The sequence below is a fragment of the Castanea sativa genome, chromosome 11 (assembly GCF_040712315.1).
Source record: "Castanea sativa cultivar Marrone di Chiusa Pesio chromosome 11, ASM4071231v1".
Lineage (NCBI taxonomy): Eukaryota > Viridiplantae > Streptophyta > Magnoliopsida > Fagales > Fagaceae > Castanea > Castanea sativa.
Genome location: NC_134023.1, coordinates 5,528,948 through 5,554,865, shown reverse-complemented (window position 1 = coordinate 5,554,865; position 25,918 = coordinate 5,528,948). Strand labels below are relative to the sequence as shown.

At 32.7% G+C, this 25,918-nt stretch overlaps 1 protein-coding gene and 1 long non-coding RNA gene across 10 annotated transcripts; one reads left to right on the top strand and one right to left on the bottom strand.

Moving 5' to 3' along the window:
- Window positions 1-3,494: 3,494 nt before the first annotated feature.
- LOC142615791 (uncharacterized) lies at window positions 3,495-25,891 on the top strand. 8 transcript variants are annotated; one of them, XR_012840853.1, is made up of 6 exons: window positions 3,495-3,655; window positions 4,374-4,453; window positions 5,688-6,076; window positions 18,005-18,178; window positions 21,535-22,067; window positions 22,294-22,401. It is a non-coding gene; the product is annotated as an uncharacterized LOC142615791 (long non-coding RNA). The 8 variants fall into 8 exon arrangements; XR_012840854.1 differs by lacking the exons at window positions 21,535-22,067; window positions 22,294-22,401 and adding an exon at window positions 25,874-25,891; XR_012840850.1 differs by having other exon boundaries at window positions 21,535-22,377.
- LOC142615789 (uncharacterized) lies at window positions 7,562-15,451 on the bottom strand. 2 transcript variants are annotated; one of them, XM_075788618.1, is made up of 7 exons: window positions 14,633-15,451; window positions 14,405-14,555; window positions 11,182-11,347; window positions 10,997-11,080; window positions 10,480-10,587; window positions 8,412-8,681; window positions 7,562-7,902 (listed from the first exon to the last, which is right to left on the bottom strand). In XM_075788618.1, exons 1-7 carry the CDS (start codon window positions 14,973-14,975, stop codon window positions 7,804-7,806), a joined length of 1,221 nt encoding a protein of 406 aa, XP_075644733.1. In that variant the 5' UTR covers window positions 14,976-15,451; the 3' UTR covers window positions 7,562-7,803. The 2 variants fall into 2 exon arrangements, with proteins under 2 accessions (XP_075644733.1, XP_075644732.1); XM_075788617.1 differs by having other exon boundaries at window positions 7,566-7,902; window positions 11,182-11,359.
- Window positions 25,892-25,918: the final 27 nt, after the last annotated feature.

Below are 25,918 nucleotides of genomic sequence, written 5' to 3'. Positions count from 1 at the left end.
AAAACAGCTCATGTGTGCAAATTGTCTCAGCTGGAGAACTCCCTTCAGTTCTACCTTCCGTTGGAGAGCATTTCAAGAAGCAACCAAGCTTCCAAACTAAATTAGGAGCTGGCCACCTGTCCTAGCAGCCTCTCTACCATTGCCAATCGTGATCTAAATAGCACTAAAGGCTGGGCTAACACCTAAAAGCTAATGGACAATAAATACCATTCCTCTCCAAGTTTTGATTACAACTCAAGGAAGCCATGACCAAGACCTCTAAACTCATAAAATCCTCAACTAAATAGTTTATTTTATTACTAAAAATGTATGTAATTAATTCATGAACCAAACCCATGAATTTTAAAGAGGAAAATTTGAGAACATGTGGTTTAGTGGGCATAAAGGGATCTCCAACAAAACCCTCTGAAGTGGGCTTATACTTTGACACCTGGCTTGGGGTGTTGAATCCTATTTCCTAGTCTCAGTTGCAGCATTAGGATTCCTCCTTAATACTTGCCTTAATCCCGTTGGCTTAACACAATCTCAGAAATCTTAGTATATAATACAAGATTACCCCAAATACTCACCATGTGTTATATTACCCAAAGTAGCAAAGCAACCCCAAAAGAAAATCTCCCTTTTATGGCCAAATCTTAGGATAATTAAGTCTGCTATTCTGCCCCCCCCCCCCCCCCCCCCGATTAGGCCTACATTTTTGGAATTTTGTTAATTAATGTTTACCTAAACTTCACTATAAAAACATAAGCAAACCAGCTCACAAAACAGACACCAACCCCTCTGAAATTTCTGATTTTCTTGTCACTTTGCTTGTGGTTCAACTCTTCCCAAGCTTATAAATCATTCCCCTTAGCCCACACACTTGGCTTCAGACACTCCTTTTAATTTTCTGCATATCCTAAGCCTATAAATGCTTCCTAATCAGTTATAAACAACCCTTTACCCATTTAAGACTTAGTTTCAGCATTAACTCTATCATACTATCATAAACTTACATATCCATTCACTCAAAACAGCCTATACTACCCCATTCATACCCCATATATATATTTCCTAAGAATTTTAGTTCAATATCTGCTGCACTGAGCTGGAATCTTTCTCTCCCTTCATTCCATCATATTTTTTTCCTCTTTTATTTGTAATTATAAAGCCTTTACTCCTTTTTTATTGCTATTATAATGAATGCCATAATGTCTTGGATACTATTGAAGTTTTCCCTTATGTTGACTTAATAATAATGAGGAAAATATATGATTTTCATCTTGTAAACACACTTATTAAATTGTCAAACGTCTACTGCTAGAGGTTTGTCATATTCACTGCTGGACAATTTTTCCTCTTGTGTACTTGTTATAATGGACCCACTTTTATATTAACCGACTACGGAGGAAATGCATAATTTTTTATTGTGCAAATACATTTATTTATTTTCCAAACATCTATCGCTGGACGTTTTTCTTATTTATCGTTGGGCTATTATTTAAGCACTTATTGTTGTGAGCCATTCTTTGTGCTAGCTTATCTTTGTAGAATGTATTTTTGGGGTCTTATTATTATATATGTTGGATGCAACCCGGACCTTGAGCAAAATGGGCTTTTCACATTTCACCGATAGCCTTTGGGCCATGTTTCAAACCTAAAGTCGAGTCTCGGTCTTGACTTTCCAAATATCATGTGGGCAACGAAAAAACACCCCCAACAATCTTTCAATCTAATATTTATGTTTCAAAAAGAAAAAAAAAGGAATTTAACTAATTTCATTCAAAAAAAGGAAAAAAAAAATGAAAAGATGAAAACAAAAGCAAAAATGGAGGGGGGGGGGGGTGGCTGGGGGGAGGGGGGACTTAGGTACATTTCCTCTTGCCTTTGAAATATTACTCAACAAAGCCCCTGTAATTTTGAAGCAAAAGTGATTAAAATACTAAAATATTCAAGTGGCCAATTAACTACAAGCATGAATATGATTTTTTTGAATGAAATTAGTTAAATTAACTAATAAAAATCTTTATGAACATTTATGAATTATTAATATAAAAGATAATAAAAGAAAGCTGATTAATTATATTGTTCCTCCTATGTAACAAAATATGATATAATCACAAATAAAATAATGTGATTTTTTTTATTGAATATATGACATAATTAGCATTATTTATGTTCACTCTGTCACTATCTTATCATTTTTTTGTTTTTGATTTATTTATTTATTTAATGTTAAGCGGCCATTGGTGTGCAAGTGAACCATGGAAATAGACCAACTTTTCAAGAGGAAATGAAAGATATCTTGCACTGGCGGCCCATGATAATTAAAATCAACGAAAATTATGTTGTGTTATCTGTTGCATCATATTTTAATATTACAAAAATTGCTGAAAAATAAATAAATGAAATGTATAAAAAAATATAAACGGGGATGCATAAAGAAATCTAATTAATGAATGAGAATATAAATTTTTAGTATGAGCATGTTTAGGAAAGGTAATGTTAATATAAAAGCCTGGACATAGGTAAAATAAGATTAAAAATATAAAATAGGTTAGATAAAAGAGAAAGAAAACATATAAATCTACATTGACAAACAAGGATAAATCCCTTATCTACTTGCTTTTCTTGTTTGTTTGTTTATTTATTTATTTTTTTTGTGTGTTGGAGAAGTTATATATATATATATATATATATATATATATATATATATATATATATATATATATATATATATGTATTGGCACAATGATATAACAATCCTATTTCACATGGACTTAACTTTACCAATTTTTAACTAAGGCTAACTTGAAAATTTCGCTAGCTGCGTTTTGAAGTCAAAACCTAGAATCTTCTTACCGTAAGTATTGATAATTACTTTTGTAAATTTGTTCTTTTGTAGATGTGTTTTTCTATTATTACTCTTAAATTCAAGTTTTTTTGCTTTCTTAAATTTTTTCATATATATTTTAAATGCAGTAAAACATAAAAAGTAGGGGAGTTGGAGAATTTAGTCCTATTTAGTTGTTCATTCTCACTTGAATTAATTCTACACGTTTGTGATATATTATTGTTAAATGGGTTTAGTTTATGTTACCTACAATAAATATATATATATATATATAGGAATATTTTTTATTATTTAATAATTACAAAAAATGGTAAGATTTAGATAAAGTATTTAAGCATTGTTCCTTAGGTTGTTTTCTAAAGATTCTGCTATATGCATTTTTTCTTTTATGATGAAAGTTTATTTTTTTATAGTTAAGTAATTGCATTGATAAATTTTAAGATGGAAAACCTAAGGAATTGCATCAAATGTATTTTGTCCCAAAAAATGTGTTTTTTATTATGTTGTGTGACTGGGCCTGTGAGCTGTGAGCAAGTTTATGCAAAAAAACATTTTCTATCTTTTGTGATCAAGTTAACCAAAAAAAAACCATTTTCTATCTTTTATTTATCGTATTAAAAAAAATAAAAATAAATTGTCTTCTCATTTTTCTAATAAAGCAAATGAGTCGTCTCTTTCACTTTTGCTTAAATAATTTCTTTCTCTGTTTTCCTCAATACCACCGTAGTTTTCCTCTTCAAGCGACTGTCTTTCTCTCTCTCTCTCTCTCTCTCTCTCTTCATCTGATCGACCTTGACAACGTGATCCACCCGCATCCTCAAGGTTCTCTCTCTTCTGTTACTCAATACTCTCTGTGAATTCTCTGTTTCTTCTTCTTTTTTTTTTTTAATATTAAATTTATATTTGGTTTGTGTTCAATTTATGTTTAAGTGACGAGAAAACAGTGGAAAAGGGGGAGAAAAGTAAAATAAATTTCTGGGTTTTTTGTGTTTTCCTGTTTTTATGTCTAAATTTTCCCTCTTGTAGCAGTCGTGAGATTGTCAAATAAAAATGTTTCCCTTACTATTATAATGGGAAAAGTGAAATAAAAAAAATTAAAAATTAAATAATGTTTGGGTAGCAGTAGCTTGTTTCTTGATTTCTGTGTTGAAATCGTAATTTTTAGACAACAGTTTTTTTTTTTTTTTAAGACTCAATAAAATTCCGAACTTTCAATAATTGATAAAGAGGCATAGTTGTTAGTTTGAATTGGTATAATTGATGTCAAAAAGAGGCTTTCTATGAATGTTCTATTCTCCCAGCTCTCATTTTCCGTGCTTTATTCCTAGAACATGCCCGGATGAAAGAGTTGGCCCTGTTTCTCCAAAAGAATAAAAAATTTCTTGGGTCTTTTTTCTTTCCTTTTATTTATTTATTTTTTTATAAATAAATTTGATAACTTCCAGTCTTACTTTTGAGAAATTTTTTTTTTTATTTTTTAACTTGAACCATAACAGCTAAACAACCAATTAAAAATAATTTTCATTTGTTGTTTTGCTAGTTGATTGAAGAATAATCAGTCTGGGATAGTAAGGGAAAAAGTAAAGGTTGGAAGGCCAAGTTGTTTCAAGCAGCTTTTGAGTAAGTTATCACTTTACAAACATATTTCCAATGGGTTCAATGAGTACTCAAGAAGCCTTATTGTTGTCATCATCATTCTAGTGCTGTTTTTGTTCTTTGTGTCATTGTACAATAAAAAAAAATGTTTATTCATATGAAGCATTGTCATTCTCTCAGAGCATTTATGTTTTTAAATAATACAAAGAATATATATATTAGGAATTGAGTTTGTCCAGCTGAACCCATGAGTTCCTAGCTTAAAAATTCCTTACTGTTGATGCAACTCTCTGAGACAACTATACCTTTTGGACTGCAGTGTTTTGCACTCAGAAGTCTGTAGAATACTGCCATTAGTAAAAATAGTTGTTTGCTTATATGCATTAAATTTAACCCGATGCCTATATAATCATTAAAGTTAAAAATAATTTTCATTCATTGTTTTGCCAGTTGTTTGAAGAATAATCAACCTGGGATAGTAAGGGAAAAAGAAAAGGTTGGAAGGCCAAGTTGTTTCAAGCACCTTTTGAGCATTACCACCACTGCTAAAAGCTAAAGATAATTGAGATTTCTTTGTTCTTAAGCAATTACTTCTTTTTTGTTTTGACAATTTCTATATTTGCTTTCCTTTTCTTTGTAAATCTTTTAGTGTTTCCTATTGTAATGATATTAAATTAAATTTGAAACAGGTTTAGGTGTTTTTAGTTAAACTCTTAGAGAACAAAAAGCCTTAGATCTATCAAGGCAAGCTGAATCATGTAGTGTTCAATGTTCTAAAATCTTGCAAGCTCTAGACCATTTATTCATTACTTTTTGTTTATTCGATTTGCTTTAAGATGTATTAGAAAGCATATGACATGTAATCCAGTTATCTTTGAAAAAACAACTATAATTTTTAAAGAGAAAAGTCAGATTATTAGTACACTGCCAAATCCTACCTAGCTAAGTTGCTGTGCGAAATCCTATTGACAAGGGTTTATGCAATCACTTTGAGTTATACTACGCCCTATGTAATTGTGGAAATCTTGCAAAAGTGTACACCATTTTCTCTTCCATAAAATTAATGCAATACTTTTTTTTTTTCAAAATTCAATTGGATTATGTCTGGTGTCTTTGGAAGTGGATTTAATTATTTCCTTTATCAAAGTTTATAGCATTTCATATCTATCAAAAATTTTTATAGCATTTCATAAAAATTAATAAAATTCTTGTGAAAAGAAATGAATCAGCTAATAATGAGTTTGACTCTCCTTTGAAGGGCTTTCATGTTGATGGACTGTCACCATATGGTAAGAAAATATCAGCCTCCTCAGGTCCTTGTCCTTGATGACACAAGCCACATTTCTTTGCCATCTAGTATGGAGCTTCCAAATAATATGACATCATATGGGTCCGATTTGCGCTTGGGTCTGCCAGATTTGGGAATTGGCTCAACTTTTAGTGATGGGTTTGATTTGGGTTCTTCATCAATGGCCCAGAACTTTGTCAATGATGATGATTCTTCTGACTTCAATTTGTATCCACCATCGAAGAAAATGAGAACGTCTTGATCGAACTTGGAAGAAATATTCCTCCATCTGAAAACAACCTTGAAACAAGTTTCTTCTTCACTGTTTCCATTCGATTTCTTTTGCATTTGATGCCAAGGTATGTCTCCTTTTTAAGTTGCATTGTTTTATTTGCATCTTTGGATGCTCGTTCATTGGATTAAAATACCAACCTAATTTGAATAGGAACTAACACAAAGAAAATGCAGAATTGATGAAAGAAATTAATCATGTGATTTGTTGCTAAATTCTATGTCTTTTAAGGGTAAAAGTTGTTTCCCAAAATTATTCTATAAAATAATCGATAAAGTTGTAGAAGGCAGTGGACAAGTAAAATATTAATAGCTAGTAACCATACAAAGATTTGGATTTGGGCCTAAAATGTATCGTTAAAAATGAAACCAACAGGTTACTGACCCAATGGAACCTCCTTCCACATAATTACAATATGGAAGATGAGGTCTTCCAATTGTTAGACAAATTATAAAAATAAGCCTTTACATGTTCATCACTTCATTGCATAATCTATCTCTATCACCCTGATAATGAAGTTACTCATACTTCTTGATGGATTTAAATTTTTAGTTCTAATCCATTGTTGGAGGCTGTATCATTTAATTTTATTATAATATGTGAGTATCAGGATTTTGGTCCATTTGTCTGTTTCTAGTCACCGGGCTGGAATCAACTTCTCCCAAAAAAAAAAAAAAAGAGTAAAGCTGCCTACCAATCTCCTCTTCTAGACCCCACGAAAGTGGGAGCTTTGTGGACTGAGGACTTTTTTTTTTAGTCTATTACTAGTCAGCACCAATTTTGAAACTTCAAACTTCAGTAGGCATGACCATATGCTTATGCCATCCACAATTTCATAGAGCAGGAAGTTTTGAAATGGATTTGAATTTGCCGATAGTTGTAGGTTCAAGGTCCTTTGAACATACCATTACATTTTAAATGCTTTCTTTTTTAAATTGTTGCTGATAGATTGTCTCAAATTTCATAATCTTGTAGAAATGTTAGGAATTTTAAGTAGATTTCAGATATGACATCTAGTTTGCTATGAATGATCTCATCTCCATTATGGTTGGAATTGGTGGACAACATATCTTAATATAAAGAGTGCATGGAAAGGAGGATAATGTTACCTTCTAGGTTGATCAATCAGTAGATTTTGCACTTTGGAATGAATTAGGGAGGTCTCTAATCGGGTGGCAACAACAATTTATTTTGTTAGGACTTATATGTTGTAATGTTGTTAATAAACCTCTTTTGTTTTGTCTCCTTACTTGGGCATGCTATTTTGTAGCTTTGACTGTGAGTGAAGTGTGTCTTTGCTATTGATTGTTGGACTGCAGTGGTGATTGAAAACTGAATGAGTAGAACTGAGCTAAGTTATTGTGCGAATCCTACTAACAAGGGTTCATTCTGTCACTTAGAGTTGGACTCAACCTATGTCATGCTGTAATACTTTCTAGCTTGCAAAAGTATACCAATGTTTTCTCCCATAGATTAATGCAACTAATTATGTTTAAAATTCAATTGGATTATGTTTGGTGTCTTTGGATGTGGGTTTAGTCGTTTTCTTTATCAAAGTTTATTGGATTTTTATAATAACTGATAACAAGACCCTATGATTAAATAGTTTTCTGACCAATACAAGATGACGTATCATCTTATACTAAAAACTATAATCCTGAATCAATGCCCATTGCCTTGAAATTGCCATAAGATGTAAGCAAATACACCATAAACATATCAAAAATATTCAAACTGCCCTTTTCCGGATGGTGTCCCTTCTGTTTTTATCTTTTCGCCACCTTTTTGGCTATTTCATGTCAAAAAATGTTCACAGCATAAGAAATGATCCCATATCAATTTCAAGTGGTCTTTGAGCATCTCAGCAACTGAACTAACCTCAACCTCCTGTTCCTGAAAATTGAAAGAGGAGTTCTTAACACATAATGAAGAAATAAAGGAAAGAGAAAAAGATACTCATAACAATTTGTGTCTATATGCTGTAGTAAGCAACAAAAGACCAGAAGCATAAGCAATATTGAAGTCGGACTCCTAGTTTGACTAGTAAACTAAAAATCTAATAAGATAGTAACTGATAAAACACTAACTTGGAATCAAAGAAAATAAAACCTAAAATACTTCGGATCTCCTATAAAATGCTAGTAAACTTAACTAAATCACAAAAACATTAAATGTATGAATTTATGGATTTGATAGCAAATGACATCTAAGTCATATGAAATAGAATACATAATCTAATGATGTGATGGCAAAATTTAATTTGAAGTAAAGTTCTGGAATGGTTCTTACAGGAAAGAATGTTACAAAACAAATCTAGTTGGACATTTGTTCCTTAATTAGATTTCATGGACTAAGTTCCTTATTCACTTATTATAAGCATCTCAGTTATATACGTTTCTTACCTGTAATAATGAGACAATGTTTTTCAGCTTCAGATTTATCTCCCTTGTAGCTTCTCCAATTGAAGTTCTAAAATCATATCGATCAGCATGTCTCACTTTCAGGCTCAATGATGAACTTTTATAATCTTTAGCTATTGTGTGCCAAACCCCCACCACACAATATCTACCTCCAGAAGATGCCTTCCCCAAGGGCCATCTCAACCCACCCTTCACATCTTGATCTAGAATTGCAGAATTAATAAGACTTCTAATGCTTTGCATCTCATCATCCTGGAGAGTAAATAAATTAGTTTGGTCACAAATTTAAGTCTTAGACGCTTAGGAGAAAGAAATACCATGCTACAACTATCCCATATATATGGTAAAGATTAGTCCAATCCCACCCCTATTTTCAACTTTTTTCTTTTTCTATTTTTTTTCTTCTATTTTTCTTTATAGTCCAATTGCTTCATACAAAGGAAGATGATAATGTCAAGATCCTTGTAGCTTAGTGCCATTGACTAGTCTCCTTTATAAGGAGAACTAAGGTTCAAATCCCCCTCTCCCACTTCTAGTAACAATTTATCATATATATATATATATATATATTGATGATGATAATTAATCCTTCCTACTAAAATATGTAGAGGGAAGAAATTACTATATTGAATCTTAAATTTTCTATCAATAAGGACCAAAAAACTTTAACCTAAACTTAACTTCAACATGATAAAAATATGTTTTTATTTTATTTTCACATGTATACATAGGCATTTGAATGCACACACACATGTACTACGGCTGTAGATGAACCAAGTTATTTATGATTTATAAACAGTTCGAGCTCAATTTGGGAAATATCTTGTTTGTGTTTGTTTATTTAGTAAATGAACCAAGTTCAAGCTTAAGTGCTCTCAACTATTAAATAAGTCAGCTCAAACATAATAATGTGTTTGTGAACAATGAGTACAATCATTGATTTAAGTATACATAATATTATATGTTCATGTGTGTGTATGTATAAAAGTGTACTTATATAATTATATATAAAAAAAAATTATACTTATACAAACTTGAGATTGGATTGTGTTAGTTTGTAAATATGTTCATAAGATATGAAGTTATTATTTTTATTACTTATCAAAAAAAAAAAAAAATTTTTAATTTATTTGTAATATAAATAATCTATTTTGTAGTAAAAATTATATGCAATTAACTCAGCCAATATAATTTTAACTCTAACTAGATTTTTTAATGCACACCTCTTGCTCGTACTTACTAGCATCTTCTAGTTTGCCATAAAATAAAGGTTGGGAGACAATAAGGCCAGGTTTTGCTTCACCTCTGCTCAAAAAGTCCGTGAAAGGAAAAAGAAAAGGTGCCATCCTTATATCTTTTCTATTGTTGTTTTCCCTAGTGTGTGTGTACATACATACATACATACATATATATATATATATATATTTGCTTTGTTTTTTACGTACTTTGAATAATGTTAAAAAAATTTGAAGGATTATTACTAATTATTTCATCCTATATAATTATATAAAGCTTTTGAACACAACTATTATTATTATTTTTCTATAAAACGCTCAATTTCTCATGTGCAAAGCTTGTGATTAAAAGCTTAGTAAATAAATAAACAAATAGAAAATGAGTCAAAATTAAATCTTTAGGATAGGCGAAACCATTTCCTGACCAAAATGTTCATGTCCAAATCTGTTACCTCATAAAACAAACTCTTTTAGAAGTCAAAACTAAAACTTGATTTATAGAAACCTTCTTCTATTTGCAAATACCAAATTCATGTTTGTCTAGAGGAAACTTTTTGCTGGAAACTCAGGTGGATGTTGGTAAGTTTCTTGCCTGAAGAGACACGCGTCTATGCATAACAATTAAAAATTATACCACATATTTTCTCCTCCAGAAGTGGGGGATTCAGATGCATAAAAGCTCCAGCATAGAGATTTCTCCTTGTGTAGTTTTCTTTAAGACTATGTTGATTTGGAATGATTTTGGGATGAAAATGACCAATTTTTTTTATTTTTAAATAATGTAAAATAACAGCAAATGTAGACATGAAACTTACAGTGAGAGCTGTTAAGGTCCTCTTGGTGGATAGCATCAGCCTTAGGTCTAAGTTTTTATCAAGGCACGATATGTCTATGACCATATGACGCAATTGGTGTAGTTCAATCTACAAGAATAGTGACATTTGAACATAAGTCTTAAATCACACATAATAATCAATTGGAAGGAAAGTCAAATATACCTAGAAAAAGGAAAAAAAAAAATCAGAGATTCTTTTTCTTTTTCACCAATGCTAGTCCCAAATCTCTCTCTCTCTCTCTCCCCATAATGAATCAAATCCCAAACCTTAAATAGTAAGAAAAATTCCATTTGTTCAAAAAAAAAAAAAAGGCAGCAACTAGGAGATACTAAACCTCATCATCTTTTTTACTCTGTACTTTTCACGTTAAATTCATGTATTTGTCACGTAAAATTAATAAAACAGGAGAAAACAAATCATCAGCACCCCAGGTAACAAGTTCAGACCTAAGCATGATTTGAATGCAATGTGCACCAATTTTAAGCAGAAAACTTGCCTTACAAAGTTGAAGCCTTTTGTCTTCTTTAATCACACTGCATTTGCAAGAAATAGTTGAATCTGGTAGTGTGGCATCAGACAACTATACAAAATGGGAAAGTAAATTGGGGAAGTCAGTGGCCAACTAAATCAAAAGGCATAATTGTGAATATAATAAGCAGAGGTATTCAGTAAAAGAAATACCTTTACATGGTATAAATCTTTTTCCTCTTCAAAATCAACTTTAATCTTTTTGGCAACTTCTCCCTTGATGTTTTCCATATATGAATTAGGAATATTTGTGTAAAATGATCTCCTCAATTGACTCAATGTAGTTTCTGCAGCCAAACCTACTCTTGTAGTTTCTTCGCTGGAAGGGCTCCTACATGAGAAAGTTGTAGCTACTTAACTCTTCCAAGTATATTAAAGGGTTCTCTTATTACAAATTTGATATGTGAAATCTTCAAAGTTACAAAACATCAACATCAATACATTTAGTACAAAATCTAGGGCATTAAATCTATTAGAGAAGCTGCCAATGAGCTCTGGCTTAGATGCTCTTGCCATAAGAATCGGGTGAAGGGCCAATTTCATGGGTTCAAGACCATTAAGTGCTTATGTTCACTTACTGATAAAAAACCAAAAATCAAATAAAGGAAGTGAATACACCTATTTATCACTAACTGCTAGCTAGCAAATACACCTACTAAATAATGGCATTTACAAATCACTATCATTGCATTTATCACTATCGTTTACAAATCACTAGAGATAAAGCTCTAGGCCAGGATGACTTCACTATGGCATATTTCCAACATTTTGGGGAATTGTGGAGAAGGAGGGATTTTTTAGATTTTTTCCAGTAAGTTTATGCCTCTTTACTGTTTTGAAAAACCTTTCAATGCTAAAACCCAAGCACCAAAGAAAATGGGACTTAGATGTATAAGAGATTCTTGTTGAAACAGTTTGCTCAATCATGCGTATAAACTTTTGGCAAATGTATTAGCCAATACAGTAATAACAGCATTGGGAAACCTCGCAATGCTAAAACTCTAAGGCCGAAGAATATGGGAGTTAGAAGTATAAGATATTTTCAACCAATTAATTTGGTCAGTTGTATGTATAAAATTTTGACAAAGGCATTAGCCAATAGATTAAAACCATTGTTAGGAAAAATAATGCCCAAGTACCAAATTGCTTTTTGGAAGGGAGATAAAGATTAGACTCAATTCTCATAGCCATTGAATGTCTTGATATTGAAAAAGCCTATGATCATGTGAATTAGAATTGTCTTTTGTACATACTGGACCATTTTTGTTATGGTGAGAAATGGAAGAAATAAATAGCTATCTGTTTCATCACTACTAGATTTTTAGTGCTGCCTACAAGCCTCTTTGACAAATCTAGAGGGTTGAGACAAGGGTTTCTATTTTCTTCATTGTTATTTACCAAATTATAAAGGGTCTTAGTCATATGCTACTGACAACTATGGAGGAAGGTTTTCTTTTCTTTTCTTTCTCTCTGACTGGTTTTAGAGTGGTGGAAGGCTCTAATGAAACTCTTAACAATTTCATCTCTCTTATTTGTTGAGGAAGGCTCTATCTTGATTGTGAATATTTCATCTACAATTTTGTGTTTTAAAGTAGTCTGCGGGTTAAAGTGCAACTTGAGTAGGAGTAAGCTAGCCCCAATGGGGGTCTTTGAAGATGCAGAGTTGGCTACTTTGTTGTTTAGTAAGGTAGGGAGCTCTACCTATGAACTATCATGCTATGCCAATGGGTTGTCCTCATAAAGCTACTGTAGTATGGAATTGTTTTAGAAAGGATGAGAAACAATTGGCTTGATCAAAAAATCTGTATTTATCAACGGTTTGCAATGGCAAGTGCCCTCTGTTTAAGTGATGTGTCAAGGGTTGGAATCAGGGAATTAGCCTCACCAAAATTGGAGGTAAGGCTATCTACCAATTACCTCTCAAACCCAGTAAAAGCAGGGTTCTTTTATCAAAGGGTGGTTGCTTTACTTAAAAGTATGTTACTCGTATGGCTAATGAAATGAACACCCAGGTATTTCTTTAATGGGGGTGAGTTCAATTTAAGTTCCATTTGGTAGAGTGCAACTTGGTGTGAATCCCTACAGAATTATGGTGAATTAGGAGCAAGGTAATTGACCATATTTAACCAAAGCTCTGTTGGGGTAAGTGCTATGACTACTTGGTAAGAAGCATGACCATTTTCGGAAGACTTTTATGGGTGCAAATTATGGGATGCGTAGGGTGACTGGGTGCAAACTTTAGGGCTGCGTAGAGTGACTGGATTTCTGAAGCTGTTAGAAGGCCTTATATGTGTGTCGTCTTTAGAAAGCTTTGAGGATAATATTTTGGCATGATGGGTGTAGGAGAAATTTCTGCTTATAAATCCTTTATAGTAAGGGATGGTTCGAGGATCTGATTTTGGCATGATGTGGGCGTGGTGAACAGGCCTTAAAAGAATTGTATCAGAAATTGTATTTGATTGCATAGAACAAAGATATATCTGTGCTCTTTTTGTTGAGGTCAAGAGAGAAAAATAGGCTGGCCTCATTAATGAAATCTAAGTTTCATTTAAGATTTTCATGATTGGAATCCTTAAGCCTATATAACGTTAGAATCAGTACTGAACACCGATCATAACCCCATTGTAATTCAAACATGGGCATTTTAAATGATATGGTAAGACTAGAAATCTCATGTCTATTTAGGCTAAAAAGTAAAAAGGTAAAACCAGAAATCTTAGGTTTAGTTAATTTAGAAAAGCCTTAACCTGAAGTCCTGAACCACTAGGATCAAATATGAGAAACCCAGGATAATGTAGCAACCAATAGACACAGAACCAGATAAAAAGAGTAGACTATAGTTGATAAACTGCACAATTGCATTAGAAACAAATTGCCCGTGTTTTATTGACAACTTCTATGTGTGACCTTGTGCTTTTGCAGTAATAACTTTATATGACAAGATTCAGTAATGTTGAGACAAATATCTAGTAATAAATGACACCAGATATGCCCTCTTTTAAGTTACACAGGCGTCCAGTATGTCTTAAACTCATGACCTCACTCTCCACCTAGATCTTGTAAGGTGAGGAGGTGCTAAGTAGCAACACCAGCAACATACTTCATATCATATTGTGACTCTTAACTAACTGTGTGTATCATTAAAGTTTTGGATTAATGAAGTTTAAGTTATTTTCTTGGTCAACAGATAAAGATGAATTGACAGTTTAGGTTTGAGGTAGCAAAGTGCATAACAAATGAGTGTCATCCTAATACTCATGTTTTTTGATTTATCTCACTCACTTCTTCGAGCCAACCTCATAAAACACAAACACAAACACAAACAAACTATTAACAAAAACAATGACTCATGGAATAGAATATAAGCATGACTTACTCATGAAAAAGAATTTTTCCAAATCTAGCAACCAACTTTGGCTTGACGTCTTCCAAGTCCAACTTTTCATCCTTGACATTCTCGAAAGAAGAAAGCAAGTCTGACACAACATTTTCTGCTATATATACCCATGGACTCCTCACTTGCTCAACTAACCAAAACCAACAAACCCATTATTAATAATTAGTTACAAACAAAAAATCTGAGCAGAAAAATTATAACATTTACCTGGATGATTGTTGTTGTTATTGAACAAAACTAGTGGATTTGTTCCTGTTGTTCTCCCAAAAAGTTGTAAGGGAACTGGGGTAACATGTACAGAAGATGGAAACTGGTGATTGTGATCCAAACCAACAGGAAACCATGTGGAAGTAGCCTGTTTTGCATAATTATAAACGATATTTCCACATCTTTGTGAAAAGGTTTTAGGTGGCAACCTCAAATTAAGATTTCTTCTGAATTGAGGAACAAGGGATTTTGGGATTGGTGAGGGTCTATTATGCGTATCACTAGATTCACTGCTACTAGCAGCTTCGTATGAGTGACGCTTGTGTGGAGGAATGTAAGCCATCAATACTTATGAACTTCTACTACTACTACTACTACAAACAAATGATCACTTCAATATTAGTACAATACATTCTTCTCTTATATATAATGAAGACTGATATAAGCCATGGAGATAAACTTGTTTGTTAAGTTCCATTTTTATTTTTTCCTGAAACTGAAATATGCCATGGAATTCAACTTATTTCTTAAGTTCCCAAATTTGGTTTTCTAACCTTTTATCCAAAGAATAAAACATTTTGTTATGATCATTCATGGGCGGTACTTTTTGTTTTATATCAAAGATTGGCTTGCAGTTTAAGTACATACTACTTAGAGATGAAAAAGTACATTAACTTCTCCATTAAGGGGGTCATTCACAGAAATGAGGTTTGATGGTTGTCCCAAAGCGCAAAGATTGTTTTGTAAGCCCCAAGTACATTAAGTTCTTTGACTTGGGGTTGTCTCCTAATGGGTATGGGCCCCAGAAAAAAAAAAAAAAAAAACCTCAACACCATAGAAATAGAAAAAAGCATGAGTCAACAACAAGAGTTCTGACCAGTTCTCCACTATAAGAGTACTCCCATGACCAGACGAGACAGAAAGTGTGTGAATTTTCCATGGGTAAATTTTTCTTTACCCATTGTAAATTTTCCACAATAATATGTTGTTTTCTTCCATTTAAAATTATACTTCTCACTCCCTCTCATTTTCATTAAGCATAGAAACTCCACAAACTGCATTACACACACACACTAAAGTCTTGTCCCCATTCAATGGGCCCATACACAACTGTTGCTTCACCAAATGTCTTCCCTTCTACATTGACACCATTCCACACGTTTTGCAAAAGTTCGGTCTAACCATTACTGAACCTTTGGTGGGGCTGCCTTTCTGTCTCTTCTTTTCTACAACATTAGTGTCTTTGAGTTTGATAGGTAATAATTTTTCTCAATCCTCCTGCTTCTAGGTTCCCATAAATCTAAGAATTCTAGTACTTTAATATATATATATATATATATATATATATATATATATATTTTATTAGACATGGAAAATGAGATAAATGGATATAGGTGGGCCATGTGTACCACCATGGAAATCACAGGGGCACGGCAGAAAGATTTTTTGGGCTTATTATTCAAGCCTATTTTCAAGCTTTATCAAGCCCAATATTTGTAATGAGCTTGTTTATCAAAAAAGCCCAAAAATAAAATTTAAGCTTGGCTCGTTAGTAAATAAATAGACATAAAAAGGAGATTTTTATCAATCGTATCCCAGCTACTTACAATCACAACAATTTGGGGAAAATAGCCATTTAAACCTAATTTGAAAAGTATGTAGCAAAAATCACTTGTTTTGAAATTATTTACCAAAATGCTCCTATTTTGAAACTTGGTGTAAACTTGATATCTTCAAAAAAATATAAGTGGCAAAAAATGTATAGAACTCGACGTTGCTAATGTTGAGTTTCACCTGTAACTCAATTTTGTTAAAATTGAGTTTAAAAAATCGGTCAAAATAGGATAATTTTGCTACATAGTTTGTAAATTAATTAGGGGCAAATTCCTATTTTTCCCCAACAATTTTGGGGTCTACTTTTTCTTTAGTGTAGATTCAAAAGTTCCCCTCGCTAGTTTATCAAATAAGCCTAAAAATAAAATTTAAGCTTGGCTTGTTAATAAACAAACAAACACAAAAGAGATTTTTATCAACCAAGTCTCAGCTATTTACATTCACACCACAAATTTGGGGTCTACTTTTTCCCTAGTGTACATTTGAAAGTCTCTCTTGTTTAGAAAATCTTCTCTCTCGTTCAAGGTTGCTTTTCCCTCTGTGTGTTCCACAAGGAAATAGCTTGGGTGCCCTACACTCATTGGGTATCTTCAATTGATGAATTCTTCTAGATTTTATTTATTTGATAAATTGATAATCTGTTTGATAATAGCTTTGCAGCTTAATTGGCAAATTGTGAGGTTTCCAATATATGATTTTTAAATTCCCACAACCATTTTAACTATATATATATAACGTACTTCCATCAAAGTGAATTAAAGAAGAATAACTAATTCTTATAAATAAATAAAAAGAATAACTAATTACATAAATTTAGAAAACAAACAAATCTTGATAATGTTTTCATTATTAGTGTAGTTGGGTTTGACCAACTACATGAGCTCATAATAGAGAATGCAGGATGCAAAGCAATGCTTGATAAGTTTATTTGTGAGGAAATTGGTGATGGTGGGTTTGGTAACATGTATAAATGGTACATTAATCATGGGGCTAGGTCCTATGGTACTCTCGGCTGTTGATGTTAAGAACAACTATAGTTGTGGGAAGTTCAGTATCCTCAATCCATGATTTTATTCTTCCATGTAAATTGTATATATGTAATTTTATTTATAAAAATTGTGTAATACTGCAAATCTATACAATGTAAGCAAAATTCATTTAAGTTCTTTAACTTTGTTTTCTTTTATTTCGGTCTTCTAACTTTAAAATTTATTTAATTAAGATTTTTTTTTCATAAACTTTTATTATATGTTGTAGTTAATTTTTCAATCTTTAAATTTTTCTTCAAATTTTTATAAATAAAATTCAATTAATAATTGAAAAATATTTTACAGGTTTTTTTTATCAAAAAATTTAACATAAGTTGACCGAAAAATCTTAATTGAATAAATCTAAAATTTAAAGGACTAAAATGAAACTATGTTAGAGGATTAAAATGAGTTATGGAGAAACTTAAGGGTGGGTTTTGTAATTTATAAAATATTAAAAGAAATACAAGCCAAAGGATCCAAAACAAATGAGAATAATTGAATGAAAAAAAAAGGAAAAAAAAAAAAAACCAAATGAAAAATACAGGAAAAGATAAACCAAAGAAAAAGATAAAGGTAAAGATAAACTGAAACAAGATGTGTGTAATCGAAAAAAAAAAAAAAAAAGCCACGCAAATGGGTTTTGTTTTTTGGTCAACCTTGTGTCTTTGGTGGTCCCACCAATAATATTCCCTCATTTCCTCTTTCTTTTCACTTTTTTCTTTTGTAGTCCACTTGCTGTTGTTGTTGGGTAATTGTCATGTTCACACTACTTCACTCCTGCAACTATACTCTCCAGTCGCCACAATTTCTCACTGGACTATGTTTTCCTCTTCAACAGACTGTGTCTTTCTCTTTCTATCTTCATCTCATCGACCTTGACAACGTGAACCGCATTCTCAAGGTCCTCTCTCTTGTCTTATTCAATACTTTGTGTGAATTCTCTGTTTTTTGTTTATTTATTTATTAAATTTTGGTTTGTGTTCAATTTCTGTTTGATTGATGGTAAAACAGTGGAAAAGGAAAAGAAAGCTCAAATTTATTTCTGGGTTTTTTGTGTTTTCCTGTTTGATTTCTGAATTTTTCCTCTTGTAGCAGTTGTGATTATCAAATAAAAATTATTTCACTAAAATAAAATAGTGTTTGGGTAGCAGTAGCTTCTTTCTTGAATTCAGTGCGGTAATCATAATTTTTAGAACGCAGTTTTTTTTTTTTTTAAAGACTCAATAAAATTCCAAACTTTCAATTCTGTTTCTATATAAAAATTATAATTGATAAAGAGGTGTAGTTTTTAGTTTGTGTTGGTAAAATTGACCTCAAAAAGAGGTTTTTTTATGAATGTTCTTTTGTCCCAGCTCTGATTTTCAATGGCTTATTCCTAAAAGATGTCCGGAAGATAGAAATGACTTCTTGCATACCTACTTTGTTTCACCAAAAGAATAATGGTCAGTTTGGATGGAGGGGGAAGGAGGGAAGTAGAGTAGTGTTGGCTAAAAATAAGTTAATTTTGTGTTAAATCTATTCTACTCTACTCTGCTCCCCTCTTCCCCTCAATCCAAACGGACCGTAAATATTTTCTTGGGTCTTTGTTCTTTCCTTATTTTTTTTTTTATAAATAAATTTGATAACATCCAATCTTACTTTTGAGTTTTGAGAAAAAAAAAAAAGATTTGTTGACTTGACCCATAACAGTTGTATATATACACACACACATACAAGGATTTAGAATACTGCCATTAGCAAATATAGTTGTTTGCTTATATGCATCAAATTTAACCCAATGCCATATAATGTCTAGACCTGGTAGGTTTGGTTTCTGACTTTCTGCTTACTTCCACAAACTATTTAGTTCAAGGGTTTATTCATTTCTTCACACCATGGACCTAGAACCAACTATTTGATAGTTCAATTGATGGGCCAAGAACCCAATTTTGCCGGCCCGAACCTATGTATTACTAGAGGTTTAATTTAGCATACTTTCCATCTGTTTATGCACACCAAGGGAAAAATGATCTTTGGCAAGTACTAAGCAAATCACTAGTAAACTTATAGAAAGCCCTTTATAGTTTATGGGCATAGCTCATGGTGCAAATCCATTAGCAAAGTCATAATTTTTTTATAACACAACAGAAATTCACTGAATTTTAAGATTACATTTTCAATATGATGATATCATAAATAGTGCAAAACAGTTCTTGGCATCTTCAATTTGTGAAAGAACAATCAGGCTGTCTAGAGAGAAATCCCTTATTATATATGTGCATGCTTGCACGTGACTACGTCTCTTTGCTTCCAATACCCAATGCCCAATCTTAAAATTTAAGAAGCAATTACATAATATAACACCTTGGAGACTCCAATTGAAATGTGTTGGGATACTATTTAACCCAAAAGCATAAACTTATAAGTTTGAGCCAATTATGTTATATTAATTATTCGCTCGTTATTATTATTCAATATGAGACTTTACTCGCTCCGAGCCTCTCTTTCTCCTTGACAACGTGATCCACATCCTCAAGGTCCTCTCTCTTCTTTTATGCAATGCTTGTGAATTCTCTTTTTTTTTTTTTTTTTAGACATATTTAATTTGGGTTCAATCCATTTGGATGATGATAAAGCAGAGGAAAGGTGGAAGAACATAAAACTTGTTTATGGGTCTTTGCGTTTTTTTGCCTTTATTTATTTATTTATTTTATATATATTTGAATTTCTTCTTTTATACCAACTGTTTTCTACGGATTATTTGGTTTGACGTTTTATTTATGAATAATACTTTAGTTTTATAATCTTTATATTACTTCAATCTCCATTGCGAGATATTAAATCACCCTATGTAATAAGCCAATGAATGAATTTTCACTTTATATTCACGGTTAATCTCTAGTTACTATTATTACTTATTTGACCACTTTCATGTAACAAACAACACACTAAAAATGAGTCCATACTTATTCTCCCCTTATACCAAATATTAAATTACAAAAATTTTCCCCATAATATTTTTATTATTATGTGATAGCTAACTGTTGGCATGTTACTATTTCCGTTCTATATCGTTGGTCCTATTAAGAAAATCTATCCTTCACATGGAGAATGATATGGCAATCGAAGGTTCCTCCAAGGGTAGCTTTCTTCTCTTGGTTTGCTTCCTTTGGTAAGATCTTAACAACAGACAACCTTCGTCAAAGTTGTGTGCTAGTGCTTGATTGGTGCTATATGTGTAAGAGATGTGAAGAGTTGGTGGATCATCTTTTGCTTCATTGTTCCATAGCTTGGAAGTTGTGGTCTTTGATTTTCTGCTTGTTTGGTATTCACTGGATTATGCCTCATACTGTTCTTGAGTTTTTTGAGGCTTGACAAGGAAAGCTTGCGTGACCTCGTCACATAGATGTTTGGAGATTATTGCCTCATTGCTTGATCTGGTGCATTTGGCGTGAAAGGAATGCTAGAAGCTTAGAGGGTTGTGAACGTTCTTTGTTAGAGATTAAGTCTTTTTTCTTGCATACTCTCTTTGCATGGAGTGTGGTCTTTCTTCATTTCTCTTGTTCTTCTTTTTCCTATTTTTCTTGATCGTTGTACTTTTGATTCCTGATTTGTGCCCCCATAGTACATCCCCAATGTACTCGGCTTGACACTTTTTCTATTATTAATAATATTTTTACGTTACTTATCAAAAAGAAAGAAAAGAAAATTTAACTTTTTAAGGGAACAATGTTTAATGTGTTGTCTTTTTGTTTTTAGAGAGAATAATGCGTTGTCCTTAATTAAAAAGGTAAAGTAAAAGATAAGTTGCAAAATTTATTTATTGACTTTAAAAAGAGGACCACCTTATGGGACTAGAGGACTAAGAATTTAGAACATATGGAGTGTTCTTTTTGGGAAAACTAAAAGGATGCATCATTTTAGCATTGATTGGTCAATGGTGTGAAAATAGAATGAGCGCATGTATTGACATGGGGAAGGGTTCATCCTGAATATAAAGATCAAGAGGTTTGATACTTAGAAAAAAAATTAATAAAAACATAGTTTATTTTGTAGTGATAAATACCATTATATAAGTTTAATTTCGCCAGGTCGATTCCTGGAAGTAAAGGGTATTTGCATGCCTGCATTGTTTAAAAAAGAAAAAAGAGTGGTTGACTTGACTGAGAACAGAGGATGTATTCCTCCACATCAAATTGTTCTCTTCTTCTCATTTTTTTCCTTTTAATTTCTCTTTTAAATTTAATTGAATGTAATTTTTGTTAATCTTTATTGTAGCTCAAGATTTGCCAATATATTCTAATGACTGCCATTAGCACTCAAACTGCCTCATCTTTGTCATCATTTTCTTCTTCAACACCACAATGGAAATATAATGTCTTTCTTAGTTTTAGAGGTAAGGACACGCAATAATTTTACCGACCATCTATATGTTGCCTTAAAAAAAAGGGCATTTTCACCTTTAGATATGAGGAAAAACTTGAGACAGGAAAATTTATTTTACCAGAGCTTATGAAAGCAATAGAAGAATCAATGTTTGCAATTGTCATTCTCTCAAGAAACTATGCATCTTCTACATGGTGTTTGGATGAACTTGTAAAGATCATTGGGTGCATGAAAGAAATGAAAATGACAGCTCTACCAATTTTTTATGATGTGGATCCATCTACCGTATGAAAACAAGTAGGAACTTTTGCCCAAGCCATTGCTAAACATGAAAAACGTTTCAAGGACTATACAGAGAAGGTGCAAATGTGGAGAACTGCTTTGAGAGAAGTAGCCAATCTCAAAGGATGGCATGTACAAGATAGGTAATCCAATTTGATATTTCTTTCTTTAAAATATTCACATAACACTCGCTTCATATATAGTGTTGTTTTGAACCTTATGTAGACCTAAATACATGTTTGTAGTTCTTTCAAGTTTGTCTTGAGCCAATTAATTTTCAATCAAAATAATTGAAAATTGGATTTTCTACTTATTTGTAACGTATTTATTGTGGTTTACTCTAACCACATATTATTCTCTTCATTGCAGGCTTGAGTCACTAATTATCCAAAACATTTTGGGAGAATTATGGCATAAATTAAGTTATGCATTCTCAGAAAATACTAAAAACCTAGTAGAAATAATTTCTCGAGGGGAGAAATTAGAGTCATGTTTGGATTTAGGGTGACGATGTTCGCATTATTGAGATTTGGGGTATGGGAGGAATAGGTTTTCCGTATGGTTTTAGATAAGTTTGAAGGTTGTTGTTTTCTTGCTAATGTTAGGGGAGTTTGTGAAAAAGATGGTTTAGTTCGATTACAACAACTCATTCTTCAAATTTTGAATGAAAATTTAAGTGTACAAGATGTTAATGAAGGAGTTCTTATGATCAAGAATAGGTTCCGTCATAAAAGAATTCTTCTTGTTCTCGATGATGTAGATCAATTAGACCAATTAAACAAGTTAGTAGGGAATCAGATTTGGTTTGGTTTAGGTAGTAGAGTTATAATAACAACAAGAGATAAGCATTTGCTTCAGATCCTTGGAGTAGATGAAATATACAAAGCTAATGGATTGACTGATGATGAATCTCTTCATCCCCAAAGATTATCTAAAGCTGTACGAAGATTTTGTATATTATGCTTATGGGCTTCCTTTAGCTATTGAGATTTTGGGTTTGTTTTTGTATGGTAGAAGTATCAATGAATGGAAAAGTACATTAAATAGGCTAAAAGAGTTTCCTGAAAATGAAATTCTCCAAGTACTTAGAATAAGTTTTGAAGGACTACATGAAACAGAGAAGGAAATATTCCTTAATATTGCTTGTTTTTTTAATCATAAGGAGAAAAATAAAGTAGTAGAAATACTAAATTATCTAGGCCTTTTTCTAGATGTTGGATTGGGGTTCTTTTTGATAAATCTCATATCAAATTTTGATTAGATTTTGATTGGTAAGATTTTGATTACACTGTGATGAGTAGTTGGTCTAACTTTGGTGGCCTTTCTATAAAGGTACTTGAAAACTTTCTCTTAACTACATATTTGAATTTGCTCCAATACTCATGATATGAATTATGGAGGTAACTTTTACTTAAAATGGATTTTGGCCATTTGCTTATCATCATGTACATATATAATTGTTGACTCATTTCATCCACACCCTTTTTAGGGCAAAATATATCATAATTAGTAGAGATTGGTTCTCTTTTATTTTTTGGACGTACACATGAAGTGATATCCGCTTGTTTAGTAACTTTATGGGCAGAGAAGAGTATTAGGATGAAGAAAGCAAGACAGTTATTTGAGGCCAGAGAAGAATACTTCATCCGCAATGGAGCAATTTTACTAGAAAAGAAAATCACCTGCAACCAAGGTAGAGATCAAAGCCAATCAAGATTTTCTCTGCCAAGGACATACAACAGGCTACTAATAACCGCGATCCTAATCTAATCCTCGGCTCTGTAATCACGACAGTTTACAAAGGAACACTAGATAAACGGGAAGTAGCTATTAAAGTCAAAGGCCCTCCAATGCATTGGTCCTTTGAGATGATGGTAGATTTCTTCTTAAACCAAGTCACAATTAAACAATTGATCAGCCACAAGAACGCAATGAGACTCTATGGTTGCTGCCTTGAAACTGAAATTCCCCTATTGGTTTTTGAGCTCATCTCCAATGGCACCCTCTTTGATCATCTCCATGGTTAATGCAATGAGATTCCTAGCTAGATCTCATGGCTTGATTGTGTAAGAAATAAGAATAGCCACTGAGACATCCAATGCTCTTTCTCACATGCACTATGGTAGGCCAAGGCCAATAGTCCATTTGAATGTCAAATCATCAAATCTATTTTTAAATGAGTCCTAGACTGCCAAAGTATTAGATTTTGGTTTTTCGGTTTCAATTGCGCCTGGAGAAGAATTTTTCTAGGGTAGTTCCATTGAGGGAACCATTGGATACATAGACCCAGAATATTTAGAGACACTACATGTCACGGAAAAGTGTGATGTTCATGGCTTTGGGGCTGTACTGGTGGAAGTCTTAACAGGTGATTATCCCACAGAAACATTCCTAGGGTATATGAATTTGGTAGATTACTTTGTTCTGTCAATGGAAGAGAATCGTATATTGCAAATTATTGATGATGTGGTGCTAAGCCAAGGAAGCAATGAAGATATTCAAGCATTCGCTGAGCTTGCATTAAAATGCATCAAGAAGAAGGGAGATGAGAGGCTGGCCATGAGAGAAGTAACACTAGAGCTTAGGCGGATACAACATCTCCTATGGTCAAACAAAATAATGAAACTGGTTCAGCTCAAGCACCGTTAAAGTCATGTAATTGAATTGTCATTGTTGGCATTAGAAGCCCAACATGTATGTGATTTCCGAATCTTTTTACCGTCTACTAAGCTTGTAAAGTCAACTTTATCATATTATTAGATATGTGGGTATGGGGGGGTTAGTTTCATTGGAACAGAAGCAACCAATGGCTGATCAAATTGCAGAATATGATACTTGAGGAAAATTTGCTTGGCACATTGTTGCTGTGTAATTTGTTTGCTACGCTTGGCACATTTACAATTCATTGCAGAGTATGATCTTCCTAATGCATTGTTGGCAATAATTTCATTGGCATATGGTCCAATTTTAGCTCAAATGCCCGTGCCACTGTTGTTCTCTTCCAAAATATATTCTATAGAGATATCATGCCTGTGATGAGAAGATTCAGTACAGAACTAGGGACAAGAAAATGGTGAACCTTTTTTTTTTTTTTTAATTTCCTTCTATGAATGAAAATTTGGTACTTTTATTGAAAGCATGTACCATTAATTTTGGAAACGTGGAGGAGTATCCTCCAGCCAAATTCTACTAGTGTAGCATTGTTTGCCTCTAAAGCTAACAAAAGACCACAGCCCTATTGGAACACTCAAGTGACCATTCAATTGAACACTCAATTTTTCAAGTCATCCACCAGATGGCCAACACAAGATAAACTGGGATCCATTGATTGAAGCTGACCTTGTCTGCATCCATATACCTTAGGTCACACCGAGCAGCAATGTTAGCATCGGCAGTATCTCTGATTACCACACCAAATCTCAGTAGAAGCATTCCATTGTGGCGTTACACCTGCAAGAGTCGTGGTTGATGAAGAGGTAGCCACTACGCTTCAACCACCCCCATCTAAAATCTCATTTCTGTTTTTCCATTGCAGTCAAGCAATGAAATCTCTAAGTTTGTTCAGAACCATAAGCTGCCATACCATACTTCTTTTTTTTTTTTTTTTGGTAAACGCCACACCATACTTCAAGAGTTAGGCCGTGTGCTTGAGTGTGATTCTTGCCTATCACATCTCGCCATTGGGCATCGATAAGCATCTAATATGCAAAATGTTTTTTTTTATGGCCTCAGCCTCTGTTATTGTTAAATCTTCCTCTTCCTATATTAAATGACTTGTTTGCAAGGGTAACTGTGAGAAGGATCCCCGATCTAATTTGTTTTTAGAAGTTACATTCATTGCCATGATATTCTTGTCTTGCTTATCTTCACAATATTCTTAATTGACTAGAAGTACTATATGAAGATCGTCAAAATTGATAAACTCATTTCTGATTCTCATAATCAGCAGTCAGCAGAATGAAGATATTCTTTAACACGATGTCAAGAATTTCTT